At 40.8% G+C, this 27,412-nt stretch overlaps 1 protein-coding gene across 1 annotated transcript in view; it reads right to left on the minus strand.

The window, feature by feature from the left end:
• SH3BGRL2 (SH3 domain binding glutamate rich protein like 2) overlaps positions 1–27,412 on the minus strand; it is a 63,976-nt gene that overhangs the window by 17,824 nt on the left and 18,740 nt on the right. The window contains exon 3 of the mRNA XM_027604051.2: positions 3,660–3,845. Coding sequence (XP_027459852.1) covers positions 3,660–3,845 — 186 coding nt within the window. The remainder of the gene's footprint in view (positions 1–3,659; positions 3,846–27,412) is intronic.

Here is a 27,412-nt window from a genome sequence, read left to right on the forward strand (position 1 = left end):
GATTATTCAAATACTAAAGGGAAATTGTCTACGTTGATCACCAAGTAGCTTAGCAGCTATTTATGTCTCCCATGGCTAGCTCACCCAGTTTAAAATAAAGTAGTAAGTTTCCAGCCAATTCCAGGAAATAGGAGAATCTTCATGCTTACTGGATCCTGTCACCTGCAAGGTGGCAGGTTTCCACAAGTTATCCAACCAGATAAGACCACTGATAAACTATCACTAGGTAAAGCAAGGTGCACAGAAGCAGGTAGGATGAATGAGACCATGGTTAGTTGCCCTCTAATGCTTTTGCTTTTGTCAAAGTCGAATTTGCTTGACTGTGATAAGAGCAGACACTGTCTTTAAAACTCCTGCTAGCAAAAACTATAAAGACAGACTGTATACCAGTGCTGTGCTGTCACCATCCCCATGGGACTAACATTGCTCAAACAGAGAAGATGCCATTTATCCAGCACAGTGTAATCAATGTGTAAGCCTCTAGCCAGTTCCCAGTCTATCTGAAAAAATTTCCATAGACTCTGTAGGGCAAAGATACATAGAGATATAGAAAGTCATAAAGAAGTGAAAGCAAGGGTAAGGAATTAGCTTCATTTCCCATTACATTCTTTTATTCATTCAATACATTCCTGTATTCAAAGGGCTCTGAACACTTCTACTTTCACGATGATAGAGCAAAGATGTCTTTTCCTCCTTTATCTTGAAAAATCAACAAAACAAGAATTTTTTTAAAGAACCAGAAACACCATTAAAAAAAAAATAAAACTAAGAGACATCTATAGCTCTGAACTGCAACATATGCAGGAAGTGAGGAGAGAAATGGTGAGGGGCATTAGAGAGCAGAAGATGGTCAAACCTCAGTGTCTGAACAAGCTGCGGGGGCTCCCCAGGAAATGTCAGGAACTGGAGGCATCAGCTATTGTGAAGGTGGGGTGAGTGGGCAAAGGCAGAAAACAGGGAGACTGTTTGAAAATCTACATAAGCAGCAATTAGATTCCCAGGGTGCCCCCAAAGGAACTAGAAGGTACACCATTAATAAATATGGCTTCTGGGAAGCAACAAACTTATAAACAGCAGCATGGAAGACACAGTGGGGGTGAAAAGAGATATGAAGGGAAACTATGCATGGCAGAGAGCGAGACCCTCTAGCCTTCTCACCCTACAGGTCCAGAACTCCAGTAGCCAGGCTGATCTCCCCAAAGCAAGAGACTGAAGGGCAATTCTCTGGAAAAATTAAATTATCACCTGAGAAAAGACCTGCAGATTTTATGATCTGTATCTACAACAAGAATGTAACAGGCTACCCAGTCAACCTAGAGAGAAGTCCGCTGGGAAACAAGCCCACACACATGCATAAGCACACATACAGCTTCTAATTAATTAGCTTTCTAGTGCCTCACCTCTTAAACAAAAGGATCACCAGACATCTGAGGAAAGCCCACCACAGCTGAGAGAAAAGACCAAAATAAGCAAAGTGAAAAAAAAAGGGGAGGGGGAATTAGTAGAACAGGGACAATACTGGTAAGAAAACCCCAAAGAAATCATATTTAATATCTCCACTGAGCTAAGATCTTGTACTCATCTCATAAAAGCACATTATTAAAAAGAAAAAATCAGAATGTAAGAAAGGGAAAAAAAAAGATGACATAAAAATTCAACGAAAAAATTCAAAGGTAAGTTAAAGAAATCTCCCAGAAAGTAGAACAAAAAGTTAAAGAGGACAATACAAAAGAAAAAGAGAAGACTATTAGAAAATTGGTGTAATAAGTTCACATCTAAATTAATATGTATTCTTTTTTTTTTAAGATTTTATTTCTTTATTTGACAGAGAGAGACACAGCGAGAGAGGGAACACAAGCAGGGGGAGTGGGAGAGGGAGAAGCAGGCTTCCCGCTGAGCAGGGAGCCCGATGCAGGGCTCGATCCCAGGACCCTGGGATCATGACCTGAGCCGAAGGCAGACGCTTAACGACTGAGCCACCCAGGCACCCAATATGTATTCTAGATAAAGAGAACAGATCAAAAAAGCAGGGAGAAATTTTTCAAAGAAAATAATATAAAAACATATTTAATAATCATGCAATTCTTGGATAATAGGGACATACTGAGCACTCAGCACAGTGAATGAAAAATAGATTACATTATGGTAATTCACCAAAAAATTTTAGGATACACATAGGAATAAGAGACATTAAAAACCTAGAAAAAAGAAACTGGCAAAAACATACAAAAGATCAAGGAAAATGGCATTGGACTTCTCCATCGCAGCACTAGAAACCAGACGATAATGAAGCAAAACGATCAAAATTCTTTCCAACTTAGAATTCTATACCCAGCCGAATTACCACTCAACTACAAGACCAGAACAAAGGAATTCTCGTACCTGAGAAGTCTGAGGGCCAGAAAACTGCTAGATTTTTGTTTTAAGTCTTCTAGCACTATCTGACTAATAGTTTTGCTTTGAACTGTGCGGTTTATACACAGTTTCAACTATACCTCATTTTGGTTTGCAGACACAAGAGTACATTTTCTAGGGTCTGTAATTGTGAATTGGATACACCTTCAGTTACCATATACTCCCCTAATAAAATATGAGATCACAATGTAAAATATTCCACAATTAAAACAATAAGCTTTATTCTTAAAAAGTACTTTACAGTCACAAAATATCCTGGGAAGTAAGGCAGATATTATCATCCTTTGCTTAAAGATGAGAAAATCGATGTTTTAAGAGAGGTGACTTTCCAAAGGTGTTAAAGCCAACATAAAGTCGTACAAGAACTCGTATCTGAATCTAGTGCCATGTGCAGGATTCTCCTCTGACATGAATGCAAGAATTCTGTGCACAATCTTTATGGCTTTCCATTTCAGCATCTCCTCCTCTCTTATGCACATGGAAACTGTTTCCTTTCAAGGTATCAAAAGCATTGTTATCCCTTTTCTCCACTCCAGTACAATGCAGCTATTTATTTCACCTTAAGCACCTCAGCACGATAGTCCCTTCCCCTTCTCCAGGTCATTCTTAAAGAACTGTAGTACAGGTGCCAAAAGAAACACACACTTATACACTTAGAGTATGACAAAGGGCAAATCCTAGCTACTCATTAGAAGTTTCTCGATTTTTTTTTTCTTAAGCCAGTGAGAAGGAAAATAGATAATCAGACAAATGTGACTTCATCTTCTCGTATGCTACATACAGGAGGAATGCACCTAATATATTTCAGAGGTTCATAATGATCCATCTGGCTCATTATCATAAAAAAAAAAAACAAAGTCTGGTGTATAATCAGCTATTAGTAGTTTTTTATACTATAGAGGGGTAAAGATCCAAGAATAACTATCCCTTCCAATCTGCTGCCAAAATGTATTAATCAAAAAAATCTGCTTTAAAATTTAGAACACAATAAACACACACACACATACCCCTTCCACTACCCACCACTTTCGCCAAACAAAGATACAGGAAGACTGACAGACATGTATGCACTCACATTCACACACCATCTGTGTCGTTGTACTCACATCCCCTCTATTAGACTGTGAACCTGAGTGGCAGAGGGTAAAGAGGTCACAGTCCTCACTGAAAAAACCCAACTGTCACTCTAGGTAACTGTTCTGAATCACCCAAAGAAATAGTGTGGTAACAATCTGGCTACTTACTCCACAGTATCGGTCACCATTAAATATCTGAGGCGGCAGAGGGTTGCCCTGAGCAGGCTTCTTTTCTGGGGGAATGTTTTTGTACATCCATTGTCTCTGTTCTTCTGACATTGTGATATCCACCTCCTCAAACTCTATCTTGTTGGCTTCCAGAAATCTAACCACATCCTGCTGCTTCTTCTTTATCTAAAGAGGGAAGACAAATAAAGAAGGAGAAATGCTCATCTGAAACAATATGTAGATATTTCCAAATTGAACTAGATTTGATTTCTCATTGTCAGAGGTCACTGATGCAAAAAAAAAAAAAAAAAAAAAGAGAGAGAGAGAGAGAGATTTTCGCAAGCACCATGCACCATTGACTCACTGGATATCCAGCAGAAATCTAGGCAAATCCTGACACGATGATTTCTTCACCTAGACTCCCCGGAACTCTGGGGCACAACTTGGAAGGATCAGATTATGTATGAGGTGAGGGACTCAGTTCTCAGTAGGGCATAACCATTCTCCCTCCCACTTACAGAAATTGACATTTACAGTCATGAAAGCTCCCTCTGCCAAAACCATTTGAAAACCATGTATAGCCTATCTGAGATGTCAACATTTCATTGATTCCTGGGAGCAGCAGCATTTTTATTCCCTTCAGCAGTCTCTTTCAGATATTCCACAGCTGTAGCCACTGTCATGAAAGCATCCTTTCATCAATTCACAAGAGAAAAATGTTCTCTGCTTCTAAGGTGAGAATAAACAAGCATCATCTTACTTTGAACTCTATTTCTCAACCCTTTTTGTTCCTCTCACCTTCATATTTCCTTCTTCAGTCACTAGGGGTCAGGTGTGCTCTTGAAGAGCTGCAAACACATCTGTACATTTTCAAAATCTTATCAATCTTATTTAAGGGTTCATATTAAATAATTCAGACAGGCTGACAATATTCAATATCTTAAACACAGCATGTAAAACATGATTCAACAAGCTTCCTTTTTCTAAGCGATTCTGGGAAATTTTGTACATAGAGAACAAACTTAAACGGTGAAGTAATTTTATAATGGCCAAGGAAAAGAATCCTTTTGAGAGGTCAAGCCACCAGAAAGACCTCTCATCTAAAAAATAAAATGCTTGAAGAACAAGCTTTCACATACTGACTGCCCCTACCAATTTCCTCCAACTTTCCCCCAAAAGCCTCAATGACATGTGAGTCTGAGATGGAAATCCGTTGCATGTCATGAGCACAGAGATTCTGATCAATGGATTGCAGTCTATGAATGACTAACAAGGTTGCAGTTAGTATGGACAGAAATGCAAAGCTAGCCAAATAGGACATCTTTACACTCAGTGATATCAGAAAACAAGGAAACTACTGTATGGTAGTTTGATGCATTATCTTGGTTTCTTGAATTAAGCTATTTCTCATTTCTGAAAAAGTTAACTTTTTTCCCTCATTGGTACACAGTTCCAGAAATGTAGTTATATTATTCTGAAACTGTGGTTTGCAAAAAAAGTATTATTCATCCTACTTAATTTCCCTTTATAACCATATAAGGCAGATAAACAAAGTTGATGCTAAGGTCAAAAGTGGTCACCTATTTTGATCAGGTTCTTGGTATGTGTTCTTGTTAAGACAATCATGTTATTCTCCTATTTATTTAGTGGGTCCCCACTGCCCTTGGAAGACCACACACACATTTCTTAGCATAGCACAATGTCCTTCATGATCCAGTTCCTTTGACTATGAAAGCAATGTATTAGCATTTTTAAAAGTCTAGAAATTGTAAAAACAAGCAAACAAAAAGTTACCTACAATCCTCTCAAAATTTATTAGAGGAAAGGGTTTGGATTTAACGTCCATATGTAGAACTTTACATATCCAACATCAAATGTTCATGAGAGTGATCAAAAATGAAACTGACACACAGTCAAACCTGAGTTTTCCATATTATATATATATATATATATATACACACACACACACACACACACACATAATATCCATCCCACCTCTACATCTTTCCCAAAGTCTGAGTGCCTAAAAACTCAAATGCTCTCAATATTAGGATATATCAAAGACACGTACACAACTTCTTTACTCCCCAGCCCCCTTGATCCCCCACCCCATACACACAGCATTTACTGCTGGACTATAATCCCTTACAGCTCAACTGGTCATTCCTTTCATAGGATCACACTCAACAAAAACAGCTGCATCTTGCTGCTTTCACTCAGTATACCCTGTGTACTGTCCTGTCATTAACAATTTTTCAAAAGCATGAATTTTAATATCTGCTTAGCAATCCATCATGTACATGTTTTTCGTTAACTACTCCTCAATTATTGGTATTTAGAATACTTGTAGCTTTCACCACCAGCAGTATCATGTGGTGAACATCTCTATTTAGAAATCTTTAACTGTAACCTCAACACTATTTTAGACAGAGCCCTAGGAATGAAACTCAGATCAAAGGGTAGAGACATTTTTCAGGCTCCTCACGGACCCATGCTAAACTGCTTTTCCAAAAAGTCCACGTCAATTTACATTCCCATTAGCGATGTATGAAAGTATCCATGTCTCAACACCCTTCCCTACTTAAGGCCAATATTTGAAAGATGTATCACAGAATATTAAAATTCAAATGATGTGAGTGATGGATGTGTTAACTAACTGTGGTAATCATTTCACTATATATATATCATTGTGTTGTATACCTTACACTTATGCAATATTATATGTCAATTGTATCTCAGTAACACTGAGGGAGAGGGAAAGGAACAAATTAGTTGCTGTTTAAAGAAAAATTCAAATGCATCATTACACACTAACAATGCTCAAGAAGCAAAGGATAGTTAACTAACAAAGGTGATAACTGACAGTAGTATAAGGAGTAAAATGTAAATAATTCTATCTCTGGTTTAAATGAGGACAGCAGGGGAGACAGGACCAGGTTTACGTTTCAAAAAGATCACTTTAATACTGCACAACTTAAGGAAAAAGGAGTTCTGTATGTACTGTTAACACTGCTATGAAAAGATCTCCAAGGTACCTTAGTAAATGGGGGAAAAAAAATAAGGAACAGAACTGTGCATAGACTAGGAACATTTTTTTTAAAAAAGAGAAAATAAAGGAAAACATTTGTATTTGCTTGTATTTATGTTAAAAAATGAACTCTTAAAAGTCACATAAAAAACGATCGGAAATAGCTGTCTAGGGGCTGGGGGAGTGGGAACTGGGCGGCAGTGACAAAGCAGGAGCAAAAGGTTTCCCTCTCTGCATGTGTGAACTTTAAACGTTTTTGAACAGTGTGAATATGTCAATATTCAACAGATTAAATAGAAGAAAGTTATGTTGAAAAAGAGAGCTTCACACAGAAGGGAACAGGAGCATATGGTCATAGAGATGTGGTGTTTTATATAAATCAGGTTTTCCAACAGGACCTGAAGCCCTGAGAGTCAGAGCCTGTTGTTACTCACTGGCCTCCACGTTTACTCAAACTTGTAAGAAAAGCCAGATGATTAAAAAGAAATTTTTTCTTAAAAAAGAGCTAAGGCCACAGAAAATTAACTAATACTACAGCAAATCATGTGAATAAACAAAGGGCAGAAATTTAGCCCAGAGCAGGAAGTTCAAGGGGATATCTGCCACATTAGCATCAGGAAGGAAGACGAGTCACGAGCTGCCACCACCAGCTATTTTTAAGATCTGCTGGGGTGAACGTGGCCTGGAGCTGTGGGAGCCCAGGCTTACGTGGCAGGGGGACAGGCCAGCTCGGGCGGAGGAGATGGCTAGTTGGGTGGGGCCCCAGGTAATAGAAAGGATTCCCATGTGGCAACAGGAAGCGGCCAAGGGCACTGCATGTGCCGGTATAAACCCAGAGTTCAAATAACAATAACATATACCACCGCTTCCTTGACACAAAAAGCTTTCTCCTCCCCACATTTCAACTATGCTGAAGCAAAATGTACCCAACAGTCAATATCAAAAGACATGTGAGGAGCAAGTGGAAGAGAAGTAAACCGTGGGACAACAGTCGCTGCCTTCATCCATGTCAATTCAGCCATGATGGAAGGACCTATAACTCAGGTGTTTTTTGTTAACACATTTAGAAGCCATGGCAGTTAATGCTAGTTTTTTACCCAGTAGCCAATCACCCTCCCTTTCTTAATAACAGAAGTCTGGGTTTTGACTGAAAAAGCAACGCACTCTGCTACAAAACCTGTTTTACCCAGACTCCTCTGGAGCCAGGAGTCATCACATGACAGGGCTCTGGCCAGTAAGAGAGAAGGCAGACGTTCTCCGGAAGGCTCCACTTAATGAATAAAAACACAAAGCCCATTATATCCTTCTCTCTCCTCTCTTGAAGAAACGCAGAAGTGGTGCCTGGAGGTGCAGAAACCATTTTGCAATTATGAAAACAAACTCCATATGCTTAGGATGGTCAAGCAGAAAGACAGAAACTTGGGTCCTTGATTGTACAGCTGCCACACCAGTCTTGTGCAGCCCACTCTAAACCTTTCTGTATTAGACAAATTAACCCTTAATTGCTTAAGTCACTCTCCTGAGTTTTTCTATAGCTTTACCCGAAGAAAATTCTTTTTTTAATATATTTTTTAAGATTTTATTTATTTATTCATGAGAGACAGAGGGAGAGAGAGAGAGAGAGAGAGAAGCAGAGGGAGAAGCAGGCTCCCAAGGAGCAGCGAGCCCGATGCGGGACTTGATCCCAGGACCCCGGGATCATGACCTGAGCCGAAGGCAGATGCTTAACCATCTGAGCCACCCAGGCGCCCCTACCCGAAGAAAATTCTTAACTGCTACTTAAAATGTCTTCAGAAATACTACAGTATGATGGATTGAAAATAAAGCTATTATTGCATGGCAGACCCTAGAAATAAAAGCTGTAAGACATAAATTTAAGTGAAATGAATGTCACTGAACAAACAGATGAATTTTCATTACTACCACAAAAAAAAAAAGAAGGAAAAAAAGGTGTTGGACCCAAAATAGAAAGATATCTACAAAAGCATGAGAGTTGGATTTTATTATTCAAACATACACCATCACATATTACCCAAAGCAATTAAAAGGAACAGATACTCCAAAATCTCTTAGGCTAGATTATGGGTAGGCAAACCATGGCCCACAGGCTAAATCTAGCTCATAACAGTTTTTGTATAGCCCCCGGTCAAAAATGGGATATTTTTAAATGGGGTTGAAAAAAAAAAGTATATCATGCCATGTAAAAATCATATGAAATACAAATTTCAGCGTCCATAAATAAAGTTGTATTGGAAGACAGCTCTACCCCTCATTTCCATACTGTCCCTGGCAGAACTGAGGGCTGCAACGGAGGCACAGGGCTCCCCAAGCCTGAAGAAAAAGTCTGTCCTTTCCAAAGTTTGCCAGCCCTGCGCTAGACCAAAGATCTCCATTTCTGGCTTAAAGTTCAATTTCTTAATGAGGTCTTCCCTGACAACCAGGTTTTACATTTTTCCAGTGCCCCACCCCCCAACTCCCTACTTCCCTTCGAGGCTTCATTTGTTACCATAGCACTTAGCATCTGACATACTGTACGTTTTCCGTATTTATTTCTCTCTCCCCTAATAGAATATAAATTCCACAGGGCCAGGGATTTTGTCTCCTGTTTTGTTCACTGTTGTATCCTCAGGGCCTTGAAGCGTGTGTGGCATGTGGCAAACACTCACTACCCAGTTGTTAACGAACAGACAGCATTTTCACACATGGAAGGGCCAGGGTGACAGAAAGGCTTCCTCCTGACTATCAGTGGTGTTAGTACTCTTGTCATTTAGGATTATCTACCAAGGAGAGTCCTCTCTAACCACCTTAGCTGAAGTTCTATTGTCTAAATTTATTAAAATGTTATTTATTCAACTGTGTACTTGACTTTATGCTCATCTCTCTCCACAATGTCATTTCTGTAAGTGCGGAGACTGGCAACGCAGGAGGCCCTCAGTAAATATTAACTGAATGGATGATTAAAGAATTATCATTCCAGCCCCAAACATCAAAGATTTCCAGGTGATGTTCTAGAGATCAAACTGAGTTGGTAATTTAATTTAGGAACAAACCTAACGAAGTTTAGCCAAAAAGCAATGTAGATCAAATGCCAGTATTTCTCAATTAACGCTAAAGCTGTATGATTTTAAAAAGCAGTGCGTCTAGGATGCTACATGTAACTGTAAATTGCCTAAATAATTCGGAACAGTCTGTAGACCCTGAATGTGAAAAAGGCTTTGCTTTTAACATTGACAATGAAGAAAGTTGTATGTGACTATATGTTTAAATAAATGCTCTTGTCAGTTAATTTTAAAAATTGCAAGCGCATAATGTAGTATTTTGCTTGGCCCAAATGTCTTAATTAAATTGTTGATATATTTGCAAATTGATGGCAATTGAGAATGAAGCAAATATACCAAAAATACCAGTATTTCCCTGACTCTGCTTCTAACCTCTACCTTGGGATTCTATCACCCCCAACCACTTCCCCTAATATCTCCAGAAGCTCTGAAGCAAGCTTTTTAAGGGGTCCTGCATCAATAAAGGATCTGTGTTCCCCTTAAAATTCGTATGTTGAAACCTAACCCCCAAGGTGATGGTATTACAAGGTGGGGGGGGGCTATGGAAGGTGATTAGTTTAGGAGGACAGAACCCTCATGAATGGAATTAGTGTCCTTACGAAAGGGGACCCAATAATATCCCTACCCCTTTCCACCATGTGAGGACACAGCAAGGAAGCCACAGTCTGCAACCAGCAGAAGGCTTTTACCAGATCCCAACCATGCTGGCACCCTGATCTTGAATATCCAGCCTTCAGAACTGTGAGAAATAAATTTATACTGTTTATAAGCTACCCAGTCAATTTTGTTATCGCAGCCCAAACAAAGACAATGAACGTTTACCCTTTCAACTCCAAACCCCTGCAAGACAAGACCCAGCCCCACTGAGGACCCCAAGGCCTGCCTGCACCCAAGCCCTGGTGACCCACCCCCACAGGCGCCCAGGAGATAAACTGTTTAGGCTGGTGCTGCTGAATCTGCTGACCTGGCATGAACACTCAAATGACTCATGAAAATCGTAGTGAAGATGTCTGTAGCTCTTTCACTAGCAACCTCCTGGCTCCAGGAGTCCCTCAGGATTGGCTCAGAGGACAGGCTAAATTACATTGTACTTGAGTCAGATTTACCCCTACTCGGTGGCACTTTTAAGTAAACTTGCACTCCTCCACTCTCTCTTCTCCTCTGATTAGTTCTTTCCCAGAGGCTGATGGTTAATTTAGGTAATTAAGTAGCCCCTGCTAGAATCCTTCCATAGGCTTCTAGACATGTCTAATTATGTTTGAATTCTGGGGTATACACAGCTGATGCTGTACCTTTGGATCTTGGGAGTGAATAGCAAATAAAAAGAAATAATCAATTTGAAGAAGATAGTTTTTTTTTTTTAGGATTTTATTTATTTGACAGAGAGAGAAACAGTGACAGAGGGAACACAAACAGGGGGAGTGGGACAGGGAGAAGCAGGTTTCCCGCTGAGCAGGGAGCCTGATGCGGGGCTCGATCCCAGGACCCTGGGACCATGCCCTGAGCCCTCGATCCCAGGACCCTGGGACCATGCCCTGAGCCCAAGGCAGACGCTTAACGACTGAGCCACCCAGGCGCCCCGATAGTTGTTTTTTTTTAATTGAGATTTAATGTGCGTAATTGTGGGAAAGCAAGTTTAAAGACAAAGTACAAATGGAAGACAACAAGGAAAACTGGGGGGAGGAAGGGGAGTGTGTACTTTTGAGTTAGACTCCCCACAGTTTAATCCTGGCCCTGTCAGTTAGGTAGCCTTGGGAAAATTACAAAGCTTCTAATCTGTGAAATGGACCCAATTTTTTTTTCATAGATTCACTGAGAGGATTCAATACAAAAAGAGCTAAGCAATAGCAGGCACTTGCTCAATTGTTTCATTCATTCAAACACATGAGCTTTTCTTTCTTTGTCCTAGATGGGGCCCTCTGCAAAAAATATAAAGTGACTTCTGGGTACTTTCAAAGGCTTTAGGTATTCGATGTAACAGTTCTTTATTTCACTTACTTTCACACTTCAGATACACAGTTTTCTTTTTTCTGACTCGGAGGTAATGTAGGACTGAATAGTACCTTTTATGTATCTCCCGTGGAAAAAGTCAAAGGCAGAGGAAAGAAAACAGAAAGTAAAAATTTTCTTGTAACTTGACAAAACTTATAATGGAGGGGCTGGACTGAACTAAGGAGAAGGAGAGGGCCCTAAGACAACTCCTTTCCACCACAGAGGGAGGAAAGGACTCATGATCTTTCCCTTGTCAAAGACCCTAGGAACTTCCCAGCAAGTGAACAGAGTATCTCAAAGATACAAAATTTCATGGCAAATTCTTTAACTAACACCTCACTGCTGGACTCACTAGGCATTATACTGACATAAAGAGGAGGCAGATGGTTGAAAGTATGTGGCAGACGCTATACTAGTTACCCCTCTGTGAAGGCTGAAAAACCAAAGTTCCAGTTTGGTCAGGCACCCTTGCAGCTGGGCAGCCCTGTGACCCAGCTCTGGCCCCTGAGGTGTGAGCCCACATCTGCTGAGTGGAGCTTTTTTGGACAAGTCTTTGCTCTCTTGATCAAGCACATGGAATCAGATGCTGGACCCTTTGTCCCTGCCCTTTGTCCTCCTTTCTGCTTGGAACCTCCATGTGAGGGCTAGAGGTGTGGAGGCAGCTCTTCTACCCCGAGCCAGTAAGCATCAGGAAAAGGCCAAGAGAATCCTCAAAACAAAGGCGCTGAACGAATCAGCCTGCAGACTTACGGAGAGGCCAAAACTCTGTTCTTTTAAGCTCACGTTAGCCAGGTTCTCCCTTGCTGCAGGTGAACACATTCCTAACTAGAATACTCACCAATATGTTTCATTGTTGGGGAGTAGGGCAGGGTGGAGAATAAACCCCAACAAGCCATCTGCTGTCAACATTCTAGCACTGTGTAACTAAACATGAGGTTACATGTAAAGTACTGTGTGTCTGATGTCTATTGCAGGTTATCTTACTGGAAAGCAAATACCAGGTTACCAAGTCAAAGATAACAACAAGAGAGGCTGTCTAGCAAGAGATTGAAACTTGAGTTTTAAGGAATCAGAGTGTCAGTCTGAGATGGATTATGAAATACTGGACAATTCTTGAAACAGCCAGTATTATATGGTATAAATTAAAGCAGTAAAATTTTCATGATGGAAAAAATTGTGCTTTTTCATCTGTGTATTATTAGCACAGTCCCTGCTACTTAACAGGCACTCAATATGGTTATGTTAACCACATAAACAGTATTACTGAGTTTGAATAAATACTTTTAACGTTTTCTTTTGAATCAGTCCACATTTTTGGTCCTGTTTTTTAAAACAATTTGCATTGGTTTCTTTTTTCCATTTTTGTAAGTCATCTTTGCAATTTAATAATTTTTTATTTAAAAAAAACCCCATAATCTCATCATCCTTGAAGCAATTGTTTTTTATATATCTTCCAAGGATACAAGATTTAGAAACATACTTTATATAGTTGCCATAACATACACATTTGGGTTAGGATATTTCGGTTGCATTACAAGTATTTTGTTTTTATAATCTTCAAAGTTATCTTATTGCATGCATTATTCTACTAGGTACTTATTTTAATGTTTAGAACATTATCATACCATTAGAAATTTAAGTATGTTTTAAGGATTTTTTTTTATTAAAGAACAAAACTGTTCCAAATGTGTTTTCATGATGACAAGTGTATCAGTAGTAAGTTACCTAACATATTAACATACACCAGACTCTCTCTCACACATACAGACACACACCCTCTTCTTTCTTGACTCATCCATTCAAGGTAAATACGATACTTTATCAAGTAACTATTTTACAGAATGGATTTTAGGAAATTTTGATATTATTATTTTATTATTGAAAACAATGCTTGTCATGTATAAAAACTGTCAGTATGAAAACCAAGAAATATAATTTTCTAACTTAAAAAATCTTTCAAATGGAAAATTTCACAGAGTTTTTAAAATTTTCAGTGTAAAAATGTAAAATCCTTCAACTGGTTTTCAGAACTCACTGACATCAGGGAAGACAGTATAATTTTAACTAACAAAATTTAACAGCTTTTGAATGACTAAGGAATGGAATCAGAAAAATGATTACCACTGTTCTTTAATTATAATGATGTTAATCCTCATCTTAATCTATGTGTTCTTGGGGAGTTACCTTTTGAGCAATGACAACTGTTAAAGCTGACCTGCCAATTGTAGTATTGTTAGCTCACACTGTTCTCACTAAGAAAAACTGGTTTTGATGAGAGAGAATTTTTATCATTAAAAAACAAAATCAACAATATTGTTTGATCTGTATCCCATGACTTTTATTGCTATTTTGTGGACATTTTACGATGCACATCTTTTATCAGTATGGTAGCATATACACATCATTTATTTAAAACATACACATATTAGGGATATGTGCTCAAGGAATTTTTAAATTATTATTAGGGTATATGATCAAAAACTCCAGAAATGACCACACTAAAAAAGCCCAGAGGAAACACGTGTGGGCATGCACACAAGATTTTAACATGTAAGTCTTTATAATGCTTGAGTTTAAATAACTTCTAAGCCAGAAGGCAAATCTCTGCTCCAAACATGAGAAACATTAAATTCTATTATTCTAATTTTTCAGTGCCGTTTTCCTTATACTAGGTTTTTAAAAAAGTTGTTTGCAAATTCCTATCTTGCAAAACCAGCAAAAATGGAGGGAATAAAATCCCACCATATTTTCTAAAAGTATGGCTTAAATCTTGATATCCTTTGCCTAGAAGTATTCTAGCAGGCCTGGGAGTGGAAAAGTTACCACCAGACTGATAAAGAAATCCTAAGAAGCTAATCTGAGCTTCACTGTAAATATAGTAGCATGTTATCCTGCTAATATATTTTCTATGGGTTAACTTAAATGAGACATGGTACTAAATCTAGAGTCAGAAAAGGCAGGAATATTAGCACACACAGCACTTGAATCTGGCAAAATAGAGACATCTTAACGTCTGGGCAATATCTTTTAAAATGTTTTCTCTTCATAGTAGTACTTTTGCCCTTGAAGACATCACATACTTCCACAACTTCAACTATCCACCTCTATGAAAATATACCTAAAGCTTGCATTTCAAAATTGGCCTCTTTCACAGGGTCAATCCCACGGTTCCAAACCCCTTTGGGGAATTTATGCTTAAATGTCCGAACATCACCTCAAACTTGACAGCTAAAACAAAACAACAAAAACAATGCTGTCACAAACTCAACCCACCAATCCACCTCCCTCCCCTAACGTTCCTGTTTCTATCAACAAAACACAACTTTGCTGATGACTCACTATGACAAGAGCACTGCCTACAAGTCCAAAACTTAACATTGTTACAAAAATAACCTACCTAAATGAAAACCACACACTCTGTGATTAAACCTGATGAAGGGAGCCTCTCCTGCTCAGTTTGGTAGCACTAAAAACAGAGGCAGTGTAAAGAATAATAAAGAAGGTGGGGAGGTAAGTCTGACCACAGCAAGCTTGGGCCCGAGGTCTGTGCGGGGCCCACGTTCATCCGGCACTTTGTTCATGATAGAACACTGTGACAATGATGCCACGGGCAATGGCCTGATCCTCATGTGGCCCACGTAGCTCTGAGTCATGTTCTAGACCCGTGCAGGCAGAAAGGGAAGGATCACCCCGGACAAGTTCCTTATTCTGTCCAAGCCTCAGTTTCCCCATCTGTGAAATGCAGATCATAATTCAGCTCAGAGGGCAGTGATGAAAATTAAATGACATAATGCTCCTGGAGTTGTACCTGGCCCAATGAAAGAACTCAATACGCGTTTACTATTATAATTTTTATTTTATTTTTTTAAGATTGTATTTATTGATTTGACAGAGAGAGAGCACAAGGAGGGGGAGTGGCAGGCAAGGAAGAGGGAAAAGCAGGCTCCCCACTACGCGGGGAGCCCGATGCCGGGCTCGATCCCAGGACCCCAGAATCATCACCTGAGCCGAAGGCAGATGCTTAACTGACTGAGCCACCCAGGTGCCCCCTTATTATTTTTATTCTAAGGCCACAAACCCCATCCTCTATTCTGTTCTTTAGCAAGCGTATTCTGCTGTTCACTGGGATACCTGGACCCAGTACAACTCCGCAGTCACCTGGCTTCTCTTTCTCCAATCATTCCTTGATTCACTCATTTGTTCGTTCCGCCAGGATATTTTGAAGATCTCCCAGGTGTCAGGCACTGTATCAGGCACAGGGGTAAACACTTACCTCCACCTTACTTCAGCTCATTTCCGAAGTGAGCTGTGAGTCACAGGGGGCCAATATTCAAGCACTGACAGCGCCCGAACTTTAATACTTGATTTAAACGCAGGATCCACTCTTTGGGATTGTATATTTTAGTAAGAACGGGTTTCCCTTTAAATACGAACATAACACTTTCTCCCTAGTAGCACATGTTCTCTGAGGGGTTATTTTCCACCCAGGCCCATGCTCACACACATGCTCCCGTCCTCGCCCGGGTGGGTGGCGGGCTGAAGCAGCCTGAGACAGAGGAGCGGAGCGGAGCAGAGCTCCCTGCAGAGGTTGTTGAGAGCAGAACGGAGTTCCACAAACAGGCGCTAGTCATTGCTTGTGTGTTCACAAGAATAACCTTTTGACTTTCCCATCTCTGCTGCATAAAGGAACTGAGAAAAGGAATGCGAAAGTTAAAACTAGAAAGTAGAACAGGAGAACAAAAGATATCAGTCAAGGAAAGAGGAATTAAATGTCCTCACGCTTTGCCCTTGGACTTAAAGTCAGTACTGGTGTATTTATTTTAACACTGAGAGTCAATGTCAATTTAAACACCTTTTTTATTGTGAGTCACAGTTGTCTCTCGTTTGGAATTACAGATTAAGACCAAGAAGGTTTATAATTAATTAAGCCCAATCACTTCACTTAGCTCCCCAACTGAAACTTAGGCAGGTGTCAGAGTTTATGGTCTATTGTTCTTGAGTTTAAAGAAATAATTCAGAACAGATCAGAGAGAGGTTGATCCTGCCCAGCCACTGGCCGAACAATTCCTCCCATGAACTCAGATCTAACCACCATTAATGAAAATGTTACCTGTATGTATTTCCTGACTAGGAACAAATATTTTTAGAATAGCTTAGTCAACTCCTTTCACATTCCAGATCATAGGTTAGTGAGACATTATTTGCTTCTAATTCTTGGCGTAATTTTAAAAGATAACTAGGACAATACCAGAACTGAATTAAAATTAAAAAGATAAAAAAGAGTCTCTAAAATCTGCCACCTCGAGCTTAGTAACTTTAGTTTTCAAAACCACACTTACATGTTTAATCCTACATAATTCCTTGTTCATGTTAAAAACGAAGCCAGCGTCTCTCCCAGCAGCCCCCCTTCTCCATAACTGCTTCATCAGGAGCTCTAACAGCCAGATCTTCCTCCAGTTTCCTAGTAATCATGAGGTCATCTCCTCCTTTCTTTCCTTTAGCTGCCAAGTCCTGAAACTTCTACCCCTCCTATCTTGCCCATTTCTCCCCATTTCTAAAGTCCCTATTCTGCTGCTGGCCATACCTCCCAGAAATTTACTGTCCTACCCACTCCCTTCTAAGGTGGACAAGAATGTTCTTCTCAAGCACATTATCACTATCTTTTCAGAATTTTACAATTCCTCCTTGACTCTTAATAAACATTGTAGAAAGACAAGTACACAGTCTCATATTCTTAGATTTCTGGAATCCTAGAATCCTGACGTATACTGGATCACACATACCGCCATCCAGCCAGAGCACCTCATCCCACACTCTAGGCCCATTGAGAATTGAATACGGCTTGAAATCTCTTCTCTCAACAAAACACTCCATCATCTCTTTTCTCTAAAGTATGCAAATTTACTTTGTTTGGCAAGACTTCTACACACACCAGAGTCCAAACATCTTGGTTACATCCTTATTCTCTACCTTCTCAGACATTTTATACTTTTTGTAGGAGCTACACAATATTAGTACATATTAATGTCACTTAGGGTTCTAGAGGTGTGTGGCACATCTCCCAAGAGAATTCTCCAGATAGTATATACTCAAATGTCATCCAATATGTTGTCTCTGGGACTTGTAAGAAAAAACAGATTCTAAAGGGAGGAATGAGTGCTTAAGATTTACTCACGTAGGGGCGCCTGGGTGGCTCAGTTGGTTAAGCGACTGCCTTTGGCTCAGGTCATGATCCTGGAGTCCCGGGATCGAGTCCCGCATCGGGCTCCCTGCTCAGCAGGGAGTCTGCTTCTCCCTCTGACCCTCTTCCCTCTCGTGCTCTCTCTCTCTCTCATTCTCTCTCTCTCAAATAAATAAATAAAATCTTTAAAAAAAAAAAAAAAGATTTACTCACGTATGGGGCACCTGGGTGGCTCAGTCGGTTAAGCATCTGCCTTCTGCTCAGGTCATGGTCCCAGGGTCCTGGGATCGAGCCCCACATCAGGTTCCCTGCTCGGCAGGGAGTCTGCTTCTCCCTCTGCCTGCCCTCCTCCCTTGTGCGTGTGCATGCATGTGCGTGTACACTCTCTAAATAAAATCTTTAAAAAAAAATTTACTCATGTATCAGAAAACCAGAAAATTCAGAAGATCTTAGTAATGGTACCACCACCCATTTACCTGTCCAACACAGAAACCTGGAGTTCATCTTTGACTCTCCCTGATGATGCAATTAATCAAGTCATGGCCTTTCTGCTTTCAAAATTTTTCTTGAACCCATCCACGTTTCTCCATTTTCACTCCCATTAACCCATTCCAAGCCACTGTCTCCTCTACAATTTCCTGTGTCTTCTTTATTTTTATTTTTTCTGACAGAGAGACAGCAAAGAGGGAACACAAGCAGAGGGAGAGGGAGAGTGAGAAGCAGGCTTCCTGCTGAGCAGGGAGCCCGATGCAGGGCTCGATCCCAGGATCGTGGGATCATGACCTGAGCCGAAGACAGACCCTTAATGACTGAGCCACCCAGGTGCCCTTCCTGTGTCTTCTAACCAGATTCCCTCAAACTACTTTTCACAGAGAAGCTAAAATATTTTTATTAAAGCATAAACCTAATGGCTTCATATGGCTGTTTAAAAACCTCTCAGTAACTTCCCATTATCCTTGAGATGAAAGAAAAAATCCATGCCCAGCCTCATGCCCCTCCCCCACTTCCCCTGCAGCAATGACTCTCCACCCACAGGTACATCTGGATCACCTGGAAGGCTAATCAAAACAGTGTGTGGAAAGGAAGTCAACCCCAAAGTTTCTCACTCAGTAAGGCTTGGGTGGGGCTCAAGAATTTGCATTATATATCCATAGAACTGAGTATTATTTGGCCATAAATATGAATTAAATACTGACACATGCCACAACATGATCGAAGCTTGAAAACATGTTCAGTGAAAGAAGCTAGTCATAAAGGACCATATACTACATGATTCACTTTATATAAAATGTCCAGAATAGGCCAGTCTATAGACAGAAAGTACATGTGGATGCCTAGTGCTGGAGTGAGGAGGATGGGGGCTGCGGGGGAATGGCTAATTTATGTGTGGGATTGGCATTTGAGGTCCCAACTTCTTCATGCCATCTCCCACCTCTCTTTTCCCTACATTTACTTTCTCCCCACAGCTACCGAACCTTGTTTCCCTCGCGGGGAATGCCCTCTTGCCTTTCTCAACATTTAAGTCCCACTCTTCCTACAAGGCCCAACTTAGAGCCCACCGCTCACAGTCTCATCCCATCCAGAATATTCTCCACTTCCTCTGAACTTGCAGAGGACACACTACTCAAATTCCATTTGTGTCTAAGAGCTAGTGGGTTTTGTCTAGTCAAGTAGACAAGACTTTTAGACAGAATTTTAAATTCTGGAGGGCAGGGAACATACGCTATACCTCTTTGACGTTAAAGGACCTTGCATACTATGTCAGCAAATGATGAAGTTGCAGAAACAATGAATTTATGAAATTGCCGATGCCTGGACCACAATCCTGACATCAGTCATTTCTCCTACAATTATTCAATGGCCTGTCAATCTAGTCTCTTGACAAAATGGTAAAACTGAGACACAGAGAGGTCAGTTAAGTAACTTGCCCCCAATAATTCACTATGGAAGCAGCACAAGTCAGGGCTGGAACCGAGATTTCCCAACAAGCAGCCCTCCACCCACTTCTCTGCTCTGTTAAATGACTGACGTTTAGGAGTTGGGAACCCAAGAACTCTTGGCCCATTATATCCTTCCGAGCGAAATTACAAAGCCTTAAGCTCCACATATTATTTCAGGCAATTAGTTTTAAGGTGTTAGAAAGGAAGCAGCTAAAATTCAAGAATTAAGCATACCAAGAAGCATGACACAATCACGAGCCAGAGCTACAGAAATAGAAGGGAGAAAAAAAAAAAACCCACAAACACTTCAGATATTGAAATTATCAGATACAGATTATAAAATAAGTATATTTAGGAAGTCCAATGAAAGAAAAGTGGCAGATGGGAGTCTCAGCAAACTAACGCTCTCCAAACCTTCTAGAGAAGACATGAGCACAGGCCTGTGGCCACTGGCCAAGCAGTCAGCTTCCATAACCTCACACAGTGCTATCCACTGTCCAAATAAGACTCCATATGACAAGTAGAGGCACAGAGGCACCAACACCAGTACAAAACCACAAAGGGCACAGACCTTTTCCACTTAGAGAAAATGCAAAGGGACCAAATTGTACTCTCCTTCATTTTTTTCAGTTACAGGTATAGGTACTACCAGATAATCACAAAAGTTACTTTGTGCCAAAGACGTTGAAGTGTTTACAAATCCCGAAAGGAAATGACAACCATGATCTGACACACAAGGTTTAATATGTATAAATTAAAGTTTCAAATGGGCAATTAACCAGTTCCAAATTATGGTTCAAGGGCAAATAATTAGAAAAGGTTTCTAACTGGAGATAAACAGATAACTGAAAGAAAAAAACTACAGAGACAGGCTAAATGACATTAACATCCCCTTCTAAAAGTTACTCCCATCTCAAAAATATCCGCTGGACCTCCTCTCCCTACTTCTCGGTCCATTCTGTTCTATTTGGAGGCTTTTCAGGCATTCATTCATTCATCGTGAAAAGATTTGAGAATGAGGTCTAAGGTGTGTCAGGCTCCCTGCAAGGTCTCACAAACCAGTCTGCCCTCCCGTTCCATCTGAACCATACCTAGCCCATCTTACTTCCCCACCATCACACTAAATTCAGTCTGGTCACCGCCTCAGTGCTTCTCCCCCAGCATCAGTGGTAAAGGATCAGTTTGCTGTTATTCTCATTTTAATGTTCCAGTCTGTCATAGACTGATACTTGCAGAAAATACATTTCTAGAAAAACGAAATAACAAAAACATACAAAAAAGAAGCCTAGGAGCGCCTGGCTGCCTCAGTCAGTAGAGCATGCGACTCTTGATCTCAAGCCCCACGTTGGGCGGAGTTTACTTTAAAAGAAGAAAAAAGAGACAGAAAAGCCTAAAGTTCTTATTATTATAGCATAAAAAAACTAAACTCATAAAATTACTCTGTAAACTTGCTATAAAAGTTTCTAAATGTTTACCTTCAATTGCAGCGCTAATATCAGCAACAAAGTTTGGTCCACAAGTCATACTCTGAGTGGCTCTACTCCAAGACTGACATTTGTAGAAACTGACTGGGTCTTTACATAAATGGTTCCTCCCACCTAAAACCATCCCCATACTATCCACACTTCCTAAACAAGTTCTATTTATTCTTCACAGCTTAGCCCCAAATCCACACTGTGCTCAACTATGCCTACCCAGTGGTTCTCAACTGGGAACAATTTTATCCCCCATCAGGGACATTTGTTAATGTCTGTAGACATTTTTGGTTCTCACAACTCGGTGGTACTACTGGCATTTAGTGGGCAGCGGCCAGAGATGCTATTAAACATCCCACAATGCACAGGAAAGCCGTCCACAACAAAGTCAATAGTACCAAGGTTGAGAAAGCCTGACTTACACCAACCACTGCCTTCCCAGATCATCTCCCTCACCAAACTCCCATTATACTCCTAGTCACTGCCAACCCAACAGAGAATGACACACAGCCTGGCACGGTTTCATAACAGTTCCATGTATCTGCTATGTTCCCCAACTCAACCATAAATTTCTCTGAAGGATGAAGACCATGAGAGAGCATCACATCTGTATCCCCAGTGGGATTCAGCAGGGTAGCTTTGGAGGAGCTGCTCGTCACATATGCCTGTCAGCTAATTCGTCTCCTTTCCCACCTGCTCGATGCAATGTAAACAGCTCTAATTTCTCCATCAACACCTGTATTAAACTACTTTTCGTTTGCATTTTAAAAAACTTGTTTGCATTTAAAAAAAACAAAAAACAAAACAGAAGCACCTGACTGGTTCAGTCAATACAGCATGCGACTCTTGGTCTCAGGGTCATGAGTTCAAGCCCCACATTGGGCAGAGAGCTTACTTAAAAAATTAATTAATTAATTTAATTAAACAACTTGTATTACTTAGCAATCTGAGGCTATAATAAAACATTAGCAAATAGAACGAAAGATGTGTTTGGTTTGGTTTTACTGTTTTTACATTTTCTGTCAAGACTACATGCTTACTTCCTTAAAGAAAAAAATCAGTCAAGTATAGTATATGAATTTGGGATGCCACTGTTTTACAAGACCATCTATGAAAGTTATACACAATTGCTCATACACGTGCCTCCTGTTAATCAGAGAATACTTGGCAGAAGAGCTGGTCTAGCAAAACTTGCTGTAATAGTCAAAATCCTCTGCAGTAAGGAGGAAATCCTGCTGAGGACAGTATTTTCCACAGGCAAGAATTACCGGCCTTCAGCCAAAGGCCGTGCCTTTGTCAATGGCCGGAGATGCGTGTTTCTGAGTATGTTGTTCCCATTTCTGCATCAGTTAATCCTCCATTGTGTGGAAAGTGATCCTAAGAGATGATCTGGAAACTACTTCTACTTATATTTGAAAAGTAATTTGAGGGACACCAGATCACTTTCACAATTACATTTTATAAGGCATCATATAGTGAGTTCACATTTCCTTTGTAGGCACAAACTGATACCTCTAAGAGAAAGTCTGATGCTCTTTTTTTTGTTTTTTAAGATTTTATTTATTTATTTATTTGTCAGAGAGAGAGAGAGAGAAAGAGAGCGAGCACACAAGCCGGGGCAGTGGCAGGCAGAGAGAGAAGCAGACTCTGCAAGGAGCCTGATGTGGGGCTCGATCCCAGGGCCCTGGGATCATGACCTGAGCCAAAGGCAGACGCGTAACCCACTGAGCCACCCAGGCGTCCCTCAATGCTCTTACCTGCATTCTATGGACTCATCCTGTCTTGGATTGGCCATGTCATCAGCTTAATCTTCCCTCCTTGGGCTACTGAGCAAAGCTATGTGCCTGTCTGCTAAAAACGCGAATCATCTAGCTTCAGCTAGACACTTGGTTCTGTTTGAATCCCACACAATTGCCACTGGGATTTCATAGCTTTCTCAAATCTCCACAGGTACTCACCCTTCCCACAGATGACCCTAACTCCTGCATTTCAGATAAAATGAAGTCTTGAAGAGTACCTCCAAATTCTGGTGTTTCCACCTCAAATTTCTCTGTATCTTCAGCCATATAATTCTCCCTTCCATCTTCACTCAAGAAAGTAAGTGGAGAAATTAACAAAGGAGAAGCGGGGGACGGGGAGGGGGAGAGAGAGAATGCACAGGGAGCCAGCACAAAGAAAAATTAAAGTCTTTTTAAAAGGTCAAGGAGTCATTGTTTACTCAGAGGTTTCTATGAGACCTTGTGGAGACCCTGCAATGTGCTAGGCTGTCTTGGGAACTACAGGAACATAGGTGACAAAACAAGGCCTCTAATTTGATGCAGTGCGTAGTCTAATGCGGGGGTGGAGGGAGATAGGGCTTGCCAACCATGAACTTCCATATGAAATTGGCAGTCACGGAGGGGTGCCTCTAGGGCCGGGCAGTGCTCTGCGGGGAAGGGTGGGAGGAGGGGAGCTATGAAGCTCACTGATGTGTAAGCAAAGAACAAAAGCACAGTATCAGAAATAGAAAAAGAAGGAATATAAATCAAACAGCTCCTAGGATGACGGGGGGGGGGGGGGGGGCGGGGGGGCGGGGAGGAGCCTGCAGCTAAGTATTATACCCGGAGGTAGAAAGGAAGATGGAAGGCAAAAGAGAGGCAATGAGGGGGACAGAGGTAGGAGCAAATAAGTTACCTTCTCCTGGAATTGGAGATTGTGGTTTTCTGTATAACTGAAGCTCATCCCTTTAAAACCAAATCTATTTTAACTTTATTTTAAACTAATTTTAGTTTAGAAATCTTTCTAAAATGCACCCCATATGTTCCTGCATTGTTTAGCAGAGTATGTTAAAGCAAAACATGCCAAACCTGATTTAATCTGTTCTGGATGAAGAATCATCATTATAATCCATTTTTGTACTTTGATGTGGTGCACTGACATTCTCAGAGTCCACTTGTGTGTAAAATGTAAAAGTCCGCTGTTTTACTTTATACCAACGGGAGCCGGAAACCGCACTTCTGGAATTCTCTCATTCTGCTTCCAGGAGGCAGTTGGCACTTCTCAGAGCTTCCCTTTGTGGCTCCCTCAGTGGAGCCCAAGACTGCTGAGGCCCATGTCACTCAGCTGTCTGAGGCGAGGCTCTGAAGGGCGGCCCCCAGCCCAGCCCCCCAGGATGTGGACTAGACAACTGCCTCTCAGAGGCCCCTCTGCTTCCCTCCAGGTCTCCGGCTTCATTCCACATAGGGGTTCTAGAATTGCGATATCTGCATAAGAGAAGTTACCTCTAATTACATAGATTCTTCATGCCGCTTATTTAAGAAGCAGTAAAATAAAGGTATCCCCGCTTTTTCAAAGTTCACGGTATGCCACTTCACTTTTATATGAAAGGCCTACATTAGCACCTATTTTCACTAACTGAAAAAAATCCAAAGAGGATTTTTCACCTTCATGTAAAAGGCAAAAAGCAAAAATAGTATTGTTTGTTTGGCAGCGAGCCTTTATAGAAGCCGAGTGCACCCCAGCTGCGAGAGTGGCGCCCCCAAGCTCCTGCCCCGGAACTACACTCAGCAGCTCAGCATCAAGCTGCCCTAGCTTTGAACCATGTCTATGCGCATCTGTGCTTTATCTCTATTTGTTTTATGCATCTGTTAGCAAAATTTGTCTTAAGGTATCCAAAAAAGCCTAAGAGAGGTTATTTTCTTGGGTTTGGGAACACTCAAAATTGTTTTCATATAAATGAATGGTAATTGCTTCTCTGCTTGATGCCATTTCAGCTTATGAAAAGTTTCATAGGAATGCTCTACTTTTGGATAGCAGGGGAAACCTGTAAATCATGTCCCTCGCTGCCTTTTATGTTTTCCAGAGCAGACTTCCGTGTACGTGCTCCATGCCAGTCCCACTCTGCCATGGTCTTGAACTCTCGATAAGCTTGATATTTTTGATGCGGAAGCCACAGAAACAGTATTTCTTGTTCATTCATTCAGCAAATGCTACATGCCAAGTTCTTTAGTAGGAAACGTGGAGGTATACAAAGATGAATGCCAACAACCCTGACCTCAAAGAACTTAGAACTTGTAGTTCAAACAACCTGGGTACAAAATAATTATAACCAAGGGTGGAATGTGTTGAGGCCCCAGGGTAGCAGTTCCACAGGCTGCACCATGTTGGGCTGGAGAAGCAGAGTCCTCCCAGTTTGGAGGGAGGAGGAGATGGGGAGGGCCGTGGGGAGGGCTTCACTGGGAAATGGTACAGGCTTCAAAGAAAGGAGGGGAATCTGGTCACAATGCAGGGTGAGCACAGGCAGGGGGGACGCTAGGAGAAAGGCACAGAAGGCAGAAGGTAAAAAAGCCTGATGTATTTATATAGTAGTCAAAGGAACAGAAAGAGAAAATGCTGCAAAGGTAGGTCAGAATCAGATAACAGAGGGCCCCAAATGCCAGGCCAAAAAGTTAGGCCTTGAAGCTGTAAGCCGTCAGGAGCCAATAAGGTTCTTCTAAGCTCTCTGAACCTAACACACAGACTTAATCTTGTTAAAAGGATGAAGCCCTTTTCTCCCCTTTAATGGAAAAGGAATTCAAAAAGTGAATTATTAATCATCTCCTCCCTGTTAATTATCTCTTAAAAACAAGCTTGCTCTTAAAACAACACTGTGGAACTAACTAGAGGACCTCCATTTGTCTTCCTCTCACACTGCGGGAACTATATATCGGTGAAAAAGGAGTCATCTAGTCTAAAACAAAGGGTGGCACAGACATACAAATCAAATCAAATTCATTCTTTTTTTTTTAAAGATTTTATTTATTTATTTGAGAGAGAATGAAAGAGAGAGAGAGAGAGCATATGAGAGAGGGGAGGGTCAGAGGGAGAGGCAGACTCCCTGCCGAGCAGGGAGCCCGATGCGGGACTCGATCCCGGGACTCCAGGATCATGACCTGAGCCGAAGGCAGTGGCTTAACCGACTGAGCCACCCAGGCGCCCCTCAAATTCATTCTTTTGACAAAAAAGAACAGGGTGGGTGACATCTATTCCAGTTCATAAGCTCATATAAACTATTTGGGGGGAAAAATAAACTCTTACTTTTTCCACTGGCCACTTTTATTTTAGTGAAATTTTCTAGAATCTTAAAAACAGCCACCTTCCCAAGAGGATGCTATTTTTTTTTGTCTAGCTCTGATATGACTTTCTTTGTCCTCATCCAAATAAACATACCTGCCCTTGAGACTTAGCGACAAGATAGATCATTTCAGCATTACATTCCATAGGACTCTGTGTTACCCCCCGTTTTCCACGTTCATCTTTTTTCCTCAGATTAGGAGTTACACGGGAGGGGAAAGGATCATACCATGTACCCATTCTGCATCCTGAATACGGCTAAACCCTGTGCAATAAAAGGTACTCATAAATATAGGAGAACGGATTAATCCAATCAATTTCCAAAACAGATAGCCCTAAAGACTCAATTCTGTGTTACTCATATTGGTTCATATGTAGAATAGAAGAAAAACTTCAAAACTCAAAGCTAGAAGAGCTCTTCAAAAGAAGGATCTAAACCGGTTCTTAAAAAGCATCAACATTATTCGTTGTTAGAGAGATGCAAGTCAAAACCCCATGGAGATACCATTACACACCCACGAACATGACTGTAAGCAAAAAGACAGACAATAACAAGTTTGGTGTGGATGCAGAGAAACTGGAACCCCCTACCTTGCTAACAGGAATATGAAATGGAACAGCCACTTAGGAAGACAGCTTGGCAATTCCTCACAAAGTTAACGACAGAATTACCATATGAGCCACCAATTCTTCTCCTGGGTCTATATCCCAGGGAACTGAAAACATATAATCACACAAATGTTCACAGCAGCATTATTCATAAAAGACCCAAGGTGGGAACAATACAAATGTCCATCAACTGATGAATGAATAAACAAAATGTGGTATATGGATGCGATGGAATATTATTCAGCCATAAAAAGAAATGAAGTACTGATACATACTATGACATACATGGACTTTGAAAACATTATGCTAAATAAAAGAAGCCAGACACAAGAGGTGACATATTGTGGGATTCCATTTATGTGAAAAGTCCAGAATAGG

Source organism: Zalophus californianus, chromosome 7, assembly GCF_009762305.2.
Source record: "Zalophus californianus isolate mZalCal1 chromosome 7, mZalCal1.pri.v2, whole genome shotgun sequence".
NCBI classification, from domain to species: domain Eukaryota; kingdom Metazoa; phylum Chordata; class Mammalia; order Carnivora; family Otariidae; genus Zalophus; species Zalophus californianus.